Source organism: Xiphophorus hellerii, chromosome 13 (genome assembly GCF_003331165.1).
Source record: "Xiphophorus hellerii strain 12219 chromosome 13, Xiphophorus_hellerii-4.1, whole genome shotgun sequence".
Taxonomy (NCBI): domain Eukaryota; kingdom Metazoa; phylum Chordata; class Actinopteri; order Cyprinodontiformes; family Poeciliidae; genus Xiphophorus; species Xiphophorus hellerii.
In genome coordinates, this window is record NC_045684.1 from 1,726,474 (window position 1) to 1,741,310 (window position 14,837).

Sequence of the window (14,837 nt, forward strand, 5' to 3'; positions counted from 1 at the left end):
AGGGTTCATCAGGCATTAGATTTAATTTAGAAGGGTGGTATGGCTTGAAAATAAAATCTCCAATTTTTTTCATACCTGATCCGATTTACGATTTTAATCTATTTTTTATTGCTTTCTTTTCTCAAAAAATAAATTACAAGTATTATGTTAGCTGTATGATGGATTCTTAGGATCAGACCATGAGAATTTTTCCTTATTTACAAGAATATATTTATAATATTAGCCAAAAAAATGCATTTGTACCAGAAGAACGTTTTACTATGAAGAGAAAAAAGCTTCTGGACTTTTCAGGATTTGACCTGACAGGCTCAGTTTCTCAGTCGCTTGCATGATAGTTTTAAAATAATAATTTGATGCTGATTAAGTATTTCTATCAAGTATTATCTGTAAGACTTAAACCAAAGTATAACTTCACAAGATGCTAACATTCATCCCTTTAAATTTAGCTATTTTTCTTGCTTGAATTCTCATAAAATTAATTTATTCTTATATTATGACTTTATACTCATAATTAAAAGAAAACAAATCTTAGGTTGGCTGTAATACTTTGTGGTAGAATTGACTTGATTTCAAAGTCCAGATAATTAGAAGCTATAAAACACACTTGTCAAACAAAATGGCCGCCCTGAGTCTCAAGGAGTTTATTGGTGGAAAAAAATCCAGATTTTCCAAAAGTCAAAAATTGGCTTTAGTTGCTGTAAGTTCCTGTATGAGCATCGTTCCGTCCTGCGCGCTGCGGTTCTGCAGAACGTGATGGCGGCCCAGGAGTGTCCCGTGTGTCGAGCTGCTCAGCTCCCGTCAGACATGGTCAACCACAAAAACAAGGAGAACGCCGTGGATCTCTTCTGCTCTCGCTACTGCGTGATGTCCTTCAAGGCGCTGCCCGCTGCGGACCAGAACATCAGAACCGTGAGTAGATTCCTGTACAGTTAAAACACGTGTCAAACCCGAGGCTCGGGGGCCAAATCCAGCCGGTCACAGCTTCTTATGCGGCCCTAAAGACTCCAGAGAATAATTGTGAAATGGTAACTTGAATATTATTTTATCAGTCAGATTGAAGCATTTGTAATCTGTTTACTCCCAAATAACATCAATCAGTTTTTTCACACAAAATCAACAGATCCCAGTAATTATTACCACTAATGCATAATTGCCAAATTTTATGCAAAGTGATTCTAACTCCCACCAGCAGGTGGCAGTATTTTTTACTTCTAATGCACTTCTGCCTCAGCCCTACTTGATGTTAAGTTTGATTGATGTGGCGAGTAACAAAAAGTCACATATACTGTCGTACATAAATGCAAATATTTCAAAATTTGCTCCACAAAATCAATGATTTTTATTGCAAAAAATCACAAAAAAAAGTTGTTCAATATTATTTAGTTTAAAGAAGTACTTATTGAATGCAGAGATAACTATTTATTAATATTTTAAAGGGTTTTATTAATTCATTCTGACACAGCCGGCCCTTTAAGAACATTCATGAATGAATTAATATGAGTTGCAGCAATATTTAATTCCCTTTGGGATCAATAATGTAATTGAATTTGAATTTGAATGGTCTTGATGTTGCCAAAAATGAATTTGAAACCTGTGCATTAGAGGTTCAGGCGACTTTAATGTGAAAGTCTTTAATGTGAAAGTCTTTAATGTGAAAGTCTTTAATGTGAATGTGAAGCAGCGTTCTGCGGACGACACGGCCAGACTCATCATCGCCAGCGACGACGCCGCCTGCTGCGGCTGCAGGAAGCAGCTGAAACGTGCGTCTGCAGTTTACCACCTGAAAAAAGCAAAGCAGCTGTTCTGCTCGGAGGCGTGCGTCACTAAAATGCTTCCCCACGTCCAGTTCGACACCAGGAAGTGTTACAGCTGCCTCCAGTAAGTCAAGGATGCTTCAGTTATTCTCAGATTTATGCTAAAGTATTTAAGATTAAATACGACATCAGACCAATTAAAAACTAATTTAATACAGAAACAAAGAACAGTATATTTAATATCTGCTTAAATGTTGTTATCAAAAAGTACACGCCTAATCTGAATGCATATACTAGTTTACAAGAAAATACTAATATTCTCTGGACATTAGAATTTATTTTATTTTTTATGATACATCCAGGAATTTACTCAATATAAAATGAATAATTAAAACTTCTGAGTTTCTTTTAGTTCCCAGAGAAACAAAGACAACAGTAAGACAATGTCACATCATAAATATGAATGTATTTTTACTGATACTAGTGATTAATGTAAATAAACATTTCCCTGATAAATCAGATAAATCATCTTCCTGTTTGCTGTCAGGTTGATTCCTTCCTGTTTGCTGTCAGGTTGATTTCTTCCTGTTTGTCCTCAGGTTGATTCCTTCCTGTTTTCCCTCAGGTTGATTCCTTCCTGTTTGCCCTCAGGTTGATTCCTTCCTGTTTGCCCCTGAGGTTGATTTCTTCCTGTTTGTCCTCAGGTTGATTCCTTCCTGTTTGCCCTCAGGTTGATTCCTTCCTGTTTGCCCTCAGGTTGATTCCTTCCTGTTTGCTGTCAGGTTGATTCCTTCCTGTTTGCCCCTCAGGTTTATTCCTTCCTGTTTGCCCTCAGGTTGATTCCTTCCTGTTGCTGTCAAGTTGATTCCTTCCTGTTTGTCCTCAGGTTGATTCCTTCCTGTTTGCCCTCAGGTTGATTCCTTCCTGTTTGTCCTCAGGTTGATTCCTTCCTGTTTGCCCTCAGGTTGATTCCTTCCTGTTTGCCCCTCAGGTTTATTCCTTCCTGTTTGCCCTCAGGTTGATTCCTTCCTGTTTGCTGTCAGGTTGATTCCTTCCTGTTTGCCCTCAGGTTGATTCCTTCCTGTTTGGACTCAGGTTGATTCCTTCCTGTTTGCTGTCAAGTTGATTCCTTCCTGTTTTCCCTCCGGTTGATTCCTTCCTGTTTGCCCTCAGGTTGATTTCTTCCTGTTTGCCCTCAGGTTGATCACGCAGCCTCAGAAAGTGATCCTGGCTCCGGTGGATGATTCAGGAACGATGAAGGAGCTCTGCAGCGACACGTGTCTCACTTCTGTCAAATCCAAGATGCTTCTCTCCAACTGCAAGCTGTGTGGCAAACATTGTCCTGTAAGGAAACGCTGCTGGCAGCGAACGAAGCTAAACCACCTACTGGGGAGGCAAACAATGGATTGTCAGTTAATGGTTTACTAGATTAAAATGAGTTCTGATCGATTAATTAATTAAAGATGGCAGCCATGCCAGAAGGGGAAAGAGAAACAGTCCAAACAGAGTGGGATGCAAAACGCACTTTATGCATTTCTGTTCAGAAATATAAACACAAACAAACTCTTTAAGTTTCACCTCAGTATCTCTTCATTCAGGCGAGATGAAATTACAAGTACAGCAGCTTTTAGAGCTTCTTTACTGGGAGAAAAGATGGAGTGAATTTCAGCTAAAGCTCAGGAATTTTCTTGGAAAAACTGGAAACTTTCTGAGATCCAAAAGTTTAAAATTTGGAAGAAAAGAACTCAGAAATTTTTATATCAATCTCAGAAATCTTATTGAAAAGTAAAAAATGATTTGACTTTATGATCTCATAAATGTTCATGTTTTTTTTTAAATTTCTTAAATTTATTTTAAAATGTTTGAGTTTTTTCTTTCAAATTTTCAACTTTTGGATCTCAGAAATTTCCAAGTTTTTTCTTGAAAATTTCTGATAATTGTCTCAAGTTTTTTTGGCGGATATTTACTCCTTTTTTCCTTTAATGGCCCTAATATGTGATTGCAAGGCTGTGATGACAGAAAGAAGAGATTATAAAAAAGAAAAACTAACATGAAGTACAAAAACATTTTGCCAAGAAGTCAGGTTGATTTTGATGGCTGAGTTTTAATTTTCCTTTAAGAGGAACTACAGACTGCATTCCTGCATGAACATCTCTCTGTCTCACATATTTTTATTTCTCTATTGAGCAATCTAAGAGGTTAGATTTTATAAATTTATCCAAGTTTAATAATGTTTGAAAAACACATTTTTATGTTTATTTAATACAACTGATGAAACATAAAGTTAAAATTTGATTGTGTTTTTTAAAATTCAGCATAATATGAAACATTAATTCCTTTATGTTATGGAAAGATGGTTGACCCTCATGACATGAGAAAATGGCCGCTTTTCAGTTAATCACAAGTTGATTGATAAGATGAATCAACTTTAGATTAACTCGTTTACTGATCATTTCATCCTTGTCACCTGTTAATAAGACAGACAGCATCATAAACCAGAGAGATCTGTGTGAAGAAGAGGATTTTATCTTCTTCAGATGGGGCTCATCTGTTGCCATGACAGCGTTGTTCTGATCTTCTGTTTCTCCGTCAGTGTAAGCTCTCCATGACGGTGGACGGCGAGGTCCACAGACTCTGCAGCGAGTCCTGCGTCTCCGACTTCCGCATCCAGAACCAGTCCTCCTGGTCGTCCTGCGCAGCCTGCGGCGCGCTGCGCTGCAGCCTGCGGCTCGCCCTGCAGACGGACGGCGGCGTGAAAACCGTCTGCGGAGACGAATGTCTGCTCAGGCTCAAAGAGGTGCAGAAACAAAACGTCCCGCCGTTAGAACCTGAACAGTAACGAAATAAACGGCCTCGTCTGTTTTCCTGAACTGGTTCTGCAGAAAGTGAAAACCCTGCAGCTTTGCTCGACGTGCAGAACGCCCCATCAGATGTCGGACATGGTGGAAAGTCAAAACGGCGAGGGGCAGCTGGATCTGTTCTGCAGCCACCGGTGCATGACGGTTCACAAAGCTCAGACCTTCACTGTTCCAGGTACAATCCCTCCAAACCTTTAACTCTGCAAGTTAAAACCAGGAAGATCTGATTTATAACATATAAACAAGCTATAAATATAACCTGTTCACTTCAAAAACACAAAATATCATCAGTTATGTTTGTCCTAGTTTCTAGTCACTTTAAATAAGACAAAACTGACTTGGAAATAACTTTTCAGCAAGTTACAGGAGCTGGTTTTAGGTCAATAATTCTTAAATATCGATAAAACTGGCAGATTGTTTCACTTACAACCTGGGAAAAATAATCTGCCAGTGAAGCTGAAGGAATTATTTACTTTAAAAAAGCTCCTATTTCCTGCTGAAAATGTACTTCAAAGCTAGGTTTGTCTTATTTAAAGAGTACTAAGTTATTTGCAATAATTTGTGTTTTTGCAGTGCTTCGGTTTTCTGTAAAAATTGCCTTTGGTCTGTGGCTCTCTGCCCAAGGCGCCACTGCGTCAGGGGCGGCTACAAGACCAACACTTTCATTTGAACCCCAAATTAGTTTTCTGCTGCAATTTATTTTTCTTTAAATAAGGAACAATGTATAAAGAAGACATATAATGGGGGTTGGAGTCAAGTAAGTTTATACATCTGCGATGGTTTATCAGGGTGTTTGAATGCGAATATATTTAAACTAAACTAAACATGTGCAAACTATGCAAACTATGTCTTATTCTTATATTCCTGATCTTTGCATCTTAATATCCAAAGAAAATTATGTTAAATTCCGATTAACTTTACATTTTTTTCTCTGTTTTAGCAGAAAACAAGTCCGAGGAGACTGACGTTAAAGACGTTAAAGACGTTAAAGACGTTAAAGACGTTAAAGACATGAAGCCGTCTCTGGCCAGTTTACCCCAGGTGAGTTTTTGTGTGCAGTTACAAACTCCAAAGCCTCTTTTCTGATTTGAAATAAAACTAAACGTCGGTAACAGAGCTGATATTTTAACTCTTTTTACTAGATCAAAGAGGAGCCGGAGGACCTGGAGGTTTTTCTGAGCCGCTCCGTCTCAGTTTCTCCACAGAGCATCAAGGAGGAGCCGGGCGCGCCCAAGGTCGGATACTCTCACCCAAATGTTGCTTTTCATGATACAAAAACTAAATCTGCTTCTCATTTAAAGCTAATTCACACAAATATGTTTATGTTTTCATTCTTCAGCCAATTTATTCATTTTATTAATATTGATTCTGTTTGATTACTTAATTTGATCATTTTTTGGTGTTTCTCTACTGGTTTCATTCTTTTCCTTCTGTTTTTTATAGACGTATATGAATAGAAACTCGGCTCTGTTAAAACATCTCTGATTCAGACAGGTTACTGAGCTGGTTCTGGTTCTGGTTCTGCAGGAGGAGCTGAAGATCGGGTCGGTTTTCTCCCTGACGGAGGACTCCAAGCCGCCCCGGCCCACTCTGGCCCACATGGAGCTCCAGGCGTCCTGCTCCACCTGCCGGAAGGTGCTGCTGGACGGAGAGACCGTCTACCAGAGGAAAGCCCATCCGGATCTCTTCTGCTCCACTTCCTGTCTGCTCCGGTTCCACCAGCGGAAGTCCGTGAAGAAGACGTGTCACTTCTGTCTGCGGTGATTCTGCTTCCTGACTTGGTTCAACTGGGGACCAAAACTTCAACGTTTGATCCATTTTCATCTGTTCTCTTTCACACTGCACTGTCAAAACAAACTCTTTGAAAAACATGTTCCCCTCCTGGCCTGTGGGGGCGCTGCGCCAAGAACCACTGAAGAAAACAACAGAAACCTCTGAAGAAGACATTTGTCTGCATTATCTTTCTTCGCTAAATGTAAACAAAAATGGAGTGGTGTCAGATTTCTCTTTTGTCTTTGGTAAAAAAAAAAAACCATCAACTATTTCTTCCGCTAGCGCTAGGCTAAGGTGTTTGCTTTGGTTGTATTTACCCAGAATGCCCTGGGTTTTAGACCGCTTCCTGCTTTTTGAGCAGTCGCCGGTCCGCTAGGTGTTAACATACGAATTCAAACTGCACCAGAATTCCCTTCAACTGGACTGAGTCCGAGGTTTGTATTCGATCTAAGCTGTTTGGTTCACTTTAATCGAACTCCAATCCGTTTGTCTAGATATTTTGGTTTGTTTGGGGCGGTGTGAATGCGAAATTGGACCACAAAAGGGAACTCTGGTGCTCCTACAAACTTTGGTCTGGGCTTGGTTGAAGTGATCTCTGATTTGGTTCAAATGTATATGTGAACACCAAGTGGACCAGAGACCGCTCCAAAAACAGGAAGCGTACTACAGAGCAGAGCATTCTGGGTAAATACAATCAAAACAAACGTACTAGCCTAGCGCTAGCTGGACAAAGGTCTTATGGTCTTTTGCCAAAGACTAAACAGAAATCCAACAACCGCTAAAATCCACTCCATTTCAGTTTCCATTTAGTGAAGAAGGAAGTTGTGCCTTCAGTGGTTCTTGGTGCAGCGCCCCCACAGGCCAGGAGGGGAACAGGTTGCTCAAAAGGCTTGGTTGGTTTGTGAAGGAGAACCTCAGCAGTGAAACTAAATCTACCAGGTTATCTGTTGTAGACGAACACCAGGTAGCGGTGCAGCTTCTGCAGATTTAGCATGGATCCTTTTGGTTTCCAGGGTGATTGTGAAGCTCCCGTCGGTCCTGCAGGCTGCCGTGGACGACGCAGGAACCAAGAAGGACTTCTGCAGCCAGTCCTGCCTGTCGTCCTTCAGCTACAAGAGGATCATGTCCACCAAGCTCCCCATCCTTCCAGCTGGGTCGCAGTCCCAGTGCAGCGTTTGCAGCAGATTCTGCATCGTAAGCCTCCCAGCTGCTGTGTGACATCCGCGCCCCGCTCCGGATCTGGCTCTGATCCGCTCCTGGTTTTCCTTCCTGCAGAGCAAACATGAGGTCATCCATCAGGACGTGGTGCAGAAGGTCTGCAGCGATCCCTGCTACCACCGCTTCTGCAACATCAACAACCTGACGGTGTGCGAGAACTGCGGCTCCCGCTGCAGCGCGCCGCTCAGCCTCAAGATGGAGGACGGCAACAAGCCGCTGTGCGGCGCCGAGTGCCTGGAGCTACTCAAGCAGGTCGGTTCCTATCGACCAACCGACCAGCATATCTATCTATCTATTCTACAATGTTGAGTTGGGAGTAAAACTGAATCCTGGAACATAAATTTGGCCTAAAATCAGTTTAAAATCAGATGTTTTCTTCTTCTCTGACAGAAAATCCCGCCGTTGCAGCCGTGCTCCATGTGCAGTAAATCTAAACTTGTTTCTGAAATGGTTGAGTATAAAACCAGTGAAGAAGTCGTCGAGCTGTTCTGCTCCAGCAGCTGCGTGATGGCGGCCAACATCCAGGCCGTCTGTTCATCAGGTAACAAACTGTTTTCTCTTTTCTCTCCTGATTCTTCTTCTGGTCTCAGACGTTTCCAGAAAACACAGATCGGTTCTTCACGTCCTCCTGATCCATCCTTCCCTCTCTGATTCTTTTGCTCCAAAGAAACACAGCTGGGTTCTGGGTCAGAAGTTCTCCAGGATTTCTGAAGGCATCCAGGACTGAACCTGTGTTGTCTCTGCATAGCCGATAACTGGAAACCATTTTAAGAGAAAATTAGACGTTTTGTCACAAAATAACATTTGTTCCTATTATTACTGAAACGATTAATCGTGATTAATTGATTATTGAAATAATCATCAACTAATTTAGTAATTGATTAATCATTAACTGGAGCATAGCAACACAACAAAGGAACAACATATTCAATGTTTTACATTTAAGATTAAAATCTTTCTTTGTCTGTAAATATGTTCAACCCAGAATTCCTCTGACATAGTTTGTACTTGTAATGTATTTCTACTATCGTGTATATATATATATATATATATATATATATATATATAACACCAAAATTATCACTTTGAAAGATAGAACATAAAATTTAACTCCAATAAAAAGATTTCTAAAGAGCCATAAACATGAAATAAATGGATTTTATGCAGATATTTCACAACTGATCTGAAAATGAGTGAAAAAGGAACCAAAATATCTGAAAAGCCTCACAGGAAGCAGATCTGTTGACCCAGATCAGATCCTGGCTGACCTGAAGGACCGGAACCAGAATTGAAGGACGAGCAAAAGACGCTGACCGTCTTGTCCTCCTCAGCGTCCCTCTGAGCGTCTCGTCCTCCTCAGGCGTCCCTCTGAGCGTCTTGTCCTCCTCAGGCGTCCCTCTGACCGTCTTGTCCTCCTCAGGCGTCCCTCTGAGCGTCTTGTCCTCCTCAGGCGTCCCTCTGAGCGTCTCGTCCTCCTCAGGCGTCCCTCTGAGCGTCTCGTCCTCCTCAGGCGTCCCTCTGAGCGTCTCGTCCTCCTCAGGCGTCCCTCTGACCGTCTTGTCCTCCTCAGGTGTCCCTCTGAGCTGCCATAACTGCAGGAAGACGGCGGCTCCGGCGTGTCACCTGGCCATGCCGGACGCCTCCATCAGGAGCTTCTGCTGCCTGTCCTGCGCCGTGACTTTCAAGGTAATCAAGGCTTAAATCTGCCTCGTTTGTTTCAGCCATTTGAATCTTAAACCTGCTGGTTTTTGTTTCCCTGCTTCAGGAGACGCATAAAGACGAAATCAGCAGAACCAGGGAAGCAGAACCCGGCAGACCGGCGCCAGAGGAGCGGCTGTGTGCTCAGTGCCAGGAAGCCATTAAAACGGCTCCCAGAGTCATTCAGATGAAGGTCAGCTGGGCCACGGTCGTTTTAGCTACCGATTAATCGATTGTTCTGACGATTAATCGATTAATCGTCGGAACAAATTAGGACTTCCTGCCAATTTTTCACTTACTTGATTACTAAATTAGTTGACAATTATTTTCATAATTGTTTAATCACTATTAATCCTGTTAATTGTTTCAGCCCTGGTCTGCTGCTTGTTTTAGATACATTTATTTTGGCTTTCCTCCATTTAAGCAAATAATTTCTGTTTCTTTCTCAGGATGAAGTGATTTTTGTCTGCAGCCTCGTCTGCTCCAAGAAGTTCAAGAAGCTCAACAGCCTCCTGGGTGTTTGTGAACGCTGCAGGAAGAAAACCGTCATCCACGAAGTCAAGAGGATCGACAACAAGGACTGCAGCTTCTGCAGCAACGGTCGGAAACAGATCCGAGTGATCAGATCTCAGTGATCAGATCTCTGGGCTGGACTGGGTTCAGGAATGTTTTTTTGTCTCTGCTCAGGCTGCCTGCTGCTGTTCCACCGTGACCTGGACAGGAAGTGGGGGAAACACTGTTCGTCGTGTTCCTACTGCCTCTCCGTGTCCAGAACGGCGCTGTCGGCCACGGCGGCAGGCAGGCAGAGGGAGTTCTGCTCCAAACGCTGCAGGTCCAAATTCAGAACGCTGATCAGCCACGTAAGGAGAGCAGCACTCTGGGAATCAACTTCACAATGTTGTCCAGATTCAATCTTTAACTTTTACAACTTACCTGGAAAACAAAACATTTCTGAGAAATGTAATAAAACCAGAAGAAACTCCAACAAAGTGTTTATTTGAACGTGTGAACAGATGAGAACATTGATTTAGTTTCTTTTTTGCAGGTGCTTGAAATCCTTGAAAATGCTTGACTTTCCATTTAATTTTTTCCAGGTTTGGAAAGTACTTAATATTCAAGCTGCACAGTTTTTTAATAAAGTGAAATCTAATGTTTGATTAAAAGTCTAAATTTAGAAACGGTATTTGTAGATAAGTCAGATATTTACATACACCTAATAAAAAGACACTTATTTTATTTCTTAATGTTTAAAGTTAAATCAGATTAAACCTTTTTTTGTTTCAGCTTAATTAGAATTAGCAAAATTATTTATATTTGCTAAATGCCAGAAAACTTATCAAAAACATTTTTAGAGATTTTTAAATATTTTTTGTTCTAGCGTTTCATTTGAGCAGAATGATAATTTACATGAACACGATGTGATTGGATTGTTTCACGGTAATAAATATTTATTATTCCTAATGGCTTAATGACTTATTGATCATGTCACATTTTCAATGTTATGGAAATTGGAGAATTTTTTTGTTATATTATTCAAAACATAATATTTTTTTATGTTTTAATCTGCAGCGGATATAGAATGTAAAATACTGTCACAAAAATATTAACAGTAATAAATGATGACACATAATAGGGAACTGAAGCTGTTTTTTAGTTTATTTGTATTGTTTTATCTCCAAAGTTTGGAGCTGGAAAAGCTTGAAAACTTACCTTGAAAGTACCTGAAAAGTGCTTGAATTTTACTGAAGGAAATGTGATTGGACGGCGAACATCCAGTTTAAATCTGAAATAATTGATGCTCTTGTTGCCTGACGATGATGAGGATGAATCTCTGAGGTTTTGTGATGCAGAACCTTCTTCTTCGTCTCAGGAGGCGAATTGCGACACATGCGGCCGGCGAGGGAAGCTGACGGAGAGTCTTCCTCTGCCGGGGAACGTCAAACGTTTCTGCGACCTGAAATGTCTCCTGCGCTTCGGGAAGAACGAGGAAGAGGAGCAGGATGAAGGTAACGTGATGTCATCCTTCATCTGAGGCTAAGGCCAGTCGGGCAGTGGAGAAGGAAAAGCTCTGATTGGTCAGAGAGGCAGGAAAACATCAGATCTACTTCCTGTTTCCAGGACCTTCTCCGCCTGGAGGAAGCGTGGCGTCTTCGCCGGTCATCACCAGCGTGGTTTCGCTGTCCGGCGGCCCGGCAGGACGGACCGCACCGCTCGGTACGACTCGGACCTCCTCCACGTCAGAGCTAAAGATTCTGGTCTATTTGTGGAATAAAAACATAAAAATTAATCTTGAAGCTCATTTTGATCAGAATAGCTGTAAAAATGTTCAAGATAAAAAAAACAAACCTTAGCCTCCAACCGAACAACAAAACTTATGTGATTCTGTAAAAGAGAGTTGCTTTTATTCCTAATGACATTTAATTTCCTTTAGGGATTAATAAAGTATTTTTAATTTGAATTAAATGAATTAAAAACAGACTAGCCAGCCTGCTAACTGCAGAATCACCGTAACAACACAAAATCTTTACCAAGTATTTTTGTCTGGTTTTGAGTGCCAGTGTGTCAGTACAGATGAAATAAGACAAAACTAACTTATGAGTAACTTTTCAGAAAGAAACAGGAACTTTTTAAGTAAATAATCCCTTAATATTGATTTTAAAAAAGTAACTGTTTCACTGGCCAATTGTTCCAATTATTACAAGACATTTTCCAATGTTATAAGAGAAATAATCAATATTCAATGATTGTTTATCTAAAACAAGCTCCCTTATTTTGCTGAATAGTTATTTTTAAGTTGGTTCTGTCTCATTTAGATGAAGGTTTTTGGTAAAATTTGGTGTTTTTGCAGTGATGTGGTTGAGTTTCAGCTCTGAATCCTCATTCTGCCTCTGCAGGACTTTTCTCGGACATCCAGGCTAAAGTCGTCGGCCATGTAAGTTGACAGGAGGACGGATCTGATCTGAAATGCGACCCGAATCGTTGCTGATGGATCTTTGCTGGTTTGGTCCTCAGGCCAGCGTCCAGACGGCTCCCAAACAGCTGAAGAACAAATCCATGCTGTGCGTTCCTCTGGTCCACAACAAAGCTGCCTCCTGCTGTGTTCAGACTGTGGAAACGGCGTCACAGACAGGTGGAACAAAAACCCGACTTCTGACCTGGCAGCTCAGGTTAAGGATCTTCATTAAATCATTTTCTTCTTCTTCTGTCATTAAAGTGAATTTTAAGCAGAAGGTCCGCCAGGTGAGCGCGGCTGTTCCTGTGCCGGTTCCCGTCTACGTCCCTCTGCCCATGAACCTCTACAGCCAGCTGGCTCCAGCTCCGCTGGTTCTGCCCGTTCCGGTACGGGATCGGCTTTTACGCTCTAAAACGGGTCAGGAAATCAGGCACAGTTTGACCAGGGGATGGACGTGTGCTTCCCAACAGCTGCTGGTTCCCGTGTTTCTCCCAGAGGGGAAGAAGAAGAAGGAGGAAGAGGAGGAGGAAGAGGAAGATGGCTCTGAGGCGGCGGCGGAGGAAACACCGCCTGGATCTCTGCAGGAGGAGCTGAGCTGCCGACCACAAGGACAAACGGAGAAGCAGGAGGAAACTCAGTCACTTATTGGTATGAAATCAGTTCAGTTTGGTAAAATATTTACATTTTGGATTTTTCCAAAAACAAAACACAAACGACTTCCACACAGACGGAGCAGATTGTAAATATTTCCTTAATATTGGTTTTTTAAAGTACTGGTTCCACTGGCAGATTATTTCACATCTAACATTTAATTTTTCCCATTTTATAAGTGAAATAATCACTTTTTATTTTAGCAATTTGTTTCATCACAGAACATTTAAATATACAGTAGGTATAAAAAGGTTATTGAAATAATCATCAACTAATTTATTAATCGATTAATCATTCATTTTATTATTCTGACTTAAAAAAGATAATTTGCTTAAAAAACACTCTAAGCTAAAATTGTACTAAAAATCTATACATCTTGCATTTAACATACATATTTTTGTCTGTAAAAATGTTTTATCCAGAACTGAGGTTTCAGATTCTCTAACATTTTCTTATTAAGCTCCTTTTGCTTAATCACTTTAATTAGTTAATTGATAAATCAGCCAATCAGCCCCCTGCTGTTCAGTGACTTTAAATATTTAGTTTTTTTAGCTGCAGATGCATCATTTGCTACAAATTACTGAAAGTTTTTATTAAATGAATATAAATATTTATTTTCTTATTTAGAAAAAGGAATTGAATTATTTGTTTGTTTGCATTTTTTAATGTTTTTACTATTGTGTAAAATAATAAGTGATTAAATGAAAAATAGAAGAATATTTACCGACGTTTCTTAATATGTTTAATTTCTGTCTGAATGTCAGAAACCATCAACAGCTACATGGACGGTTTGGGGTCCGATTACCAGCCCAGTTTCAACCACAAAGACTTCGAGTCCGACTGCAGCCTGGAGTTATTCAGTCAGAACCAGACCTGCTGCATCCCTCCTCCAGAACCGGAACCGGAACCGAACCTCCACACAGGCCCTGACCTCCCTCTGCCTCCTGCTGGACCAACGGGTCCAAACCTCCAGAACTCACTGGATTCTTTAGCAGCTGCAGGTTTGGCTGACGAGACTCAGGAAAACATCCAGAATAATCTGAAGGTAAAAAGCTGAGATGGTTCTGGTTCTGGTTCTGGATCTGGATCTGGATCTGAATCTGAATCTGAATCTGGATCTGGATCTGAATCTGAATCTGAATCTGTTTCTGGATCTGGATCTGGTTCTGGATCTGGATCTGGATCTGAATCTGGTTCTGGATCTGGTTCTGACTCTGACTCTGGTTCTGGGCGTCAGACTGACTCCTTCCTTCTGCTTCAGGGAGTTCTGGACAGTCGGGTTGGAGTTGATGCCTGGAGGAAATGGATCCAGTGGAGAGAATCTCAAACCAGTTTGGACCTGCTGCCCAGTATGTCCGTTTCATTCCTCCCATAAGTGTCAAACCCAAGGCCCAAGGGCCAAAAGTGGCCCGCCACAGCTCCTTCTGCGGCCCGTAAACTCAAAGGGGAGCATAAGAAGAACCTGAGAGCTTAAATATTATTTCATCAATCGGATCAAAACGTTTTTTATGAGCTATGACGAGTTATAAAAATCAGTTTTTCTCCACGATTATGGAAACTTGTGTAACATCAGCAGGTCCTCGTCTTTTCATGCTGATGCAAAATTTCTCCAAAAATTATCAAAACATTCAGTTTAAGTGATGCTAACTACAGCGGAGGACTAGGCCCCGCTGAAAACTGAAAATGTGAATTTTTTCTCTGAAATCTGGGAAGAGTCAAAATTTTGAGACTCACATCAGAATTCTTAGGAAAAAAAGAGTTTTGCTGTTGCCATGTTGCTGACCCGTCGTCTCACTTCCTGTCCCATGTTGCTGACCCGTCGTCTCACTTCCTGTCCCATGTTGATGACCCGTCGTCTCGCTTCCTGTCCCATGTTGCTGACCCGTCGTCTCACTTCCTGTCCCATGATGCTGACCCGTCGTCTCACTTCCT

General features: G+C 41.2%; 1 protein-coding gene across 4 annotated transcripts in view; it reads left to right on the plus strand.

The window, feature by feature from the left end:
- The window catches only part of LOC116730585 (uncharacterized), a 34,200-nt gene that overhangs the window by 16,099 nt on the left and 3,264 nt on the right, over positions 1-14,837 (plus strand). For 2 of the 4 annotated variants that reach the window (XM_032579918.1, XM_032579921.1), the window contains 23 exons: positions 748-909; positions 1,679-1,878; positions 2,954-3,098; positions 4,348-4,551; positions 4,637-4,787; positions 5,553-5,653; positions 5,755-5,847; positions 6,140-6,372; positions 7,399-7,579; positions 7,661-7,855; positions 7,994-8,144; positions 9,174-9,289; positions 9,369-9,494; positions 9,751-9,901; positions 9,989-10,161; positions 11,172-11,307; positions 11,420-11,515; positions 12,196-12,233; positions 12,314-12,431; positions 12,516-12,640; positions 12,725-12,902; positions 13,670-13,950; positions 14,167-14,254. In XM_032579918.1, coding sequence (XP_032435809.1) covers positions 748-909; positions 1,679-1,878; positions 2,954-3,098; positions 4,348-4,551; positions 4,637-4,787; positions 5,553-5,653; positions 5,755-5,847; positions 6,140-6,372; positions 7,399-7,579; positions 7,661-7,855; positions 7,994-8,144; positions 9,174-9,289; positions 9,369-9,494; positions 9,751-9,901; positions 9,989-10,161; positions 11,172-11,307; positions 11,420-11,515; positions 12,196-12,233; positions 12,314-12,431; positions 12,516-12,640; positions 12,725-12,902; positions 13,670-13,950; positions 14,167-14,254 — 3,442 coding nt within the window. The remainder of the gene's footprint in view (positions 1-747; positions 910-1,678; positions 1,879-2,953; positions 3,099-4,347; positions 4,552-4,636; positions 4,788-5,552; positions 5,654-5,754; positions 5,848-6,139; positions 6,373-7,398; positions 7,580-7,660; positions 7,856-7,993; positions 8,145-9,173; positions 9,290-9,368; positions 9,495-9,750; positions 9,902-9,988; positions 10,162-11,171; positions 11,308-11,419; positions 11,516-12,195; positions 12,234-12,313; positions 12,432-12,515; positions 12,641-12,724; positions 12,903-13,669; positions 13,951-14,166; positions 14,255-14,837) is intronic. The other 2 variants (XM_032579919.1, XM_032579920.1) reach the window with 2 other exon arrangements.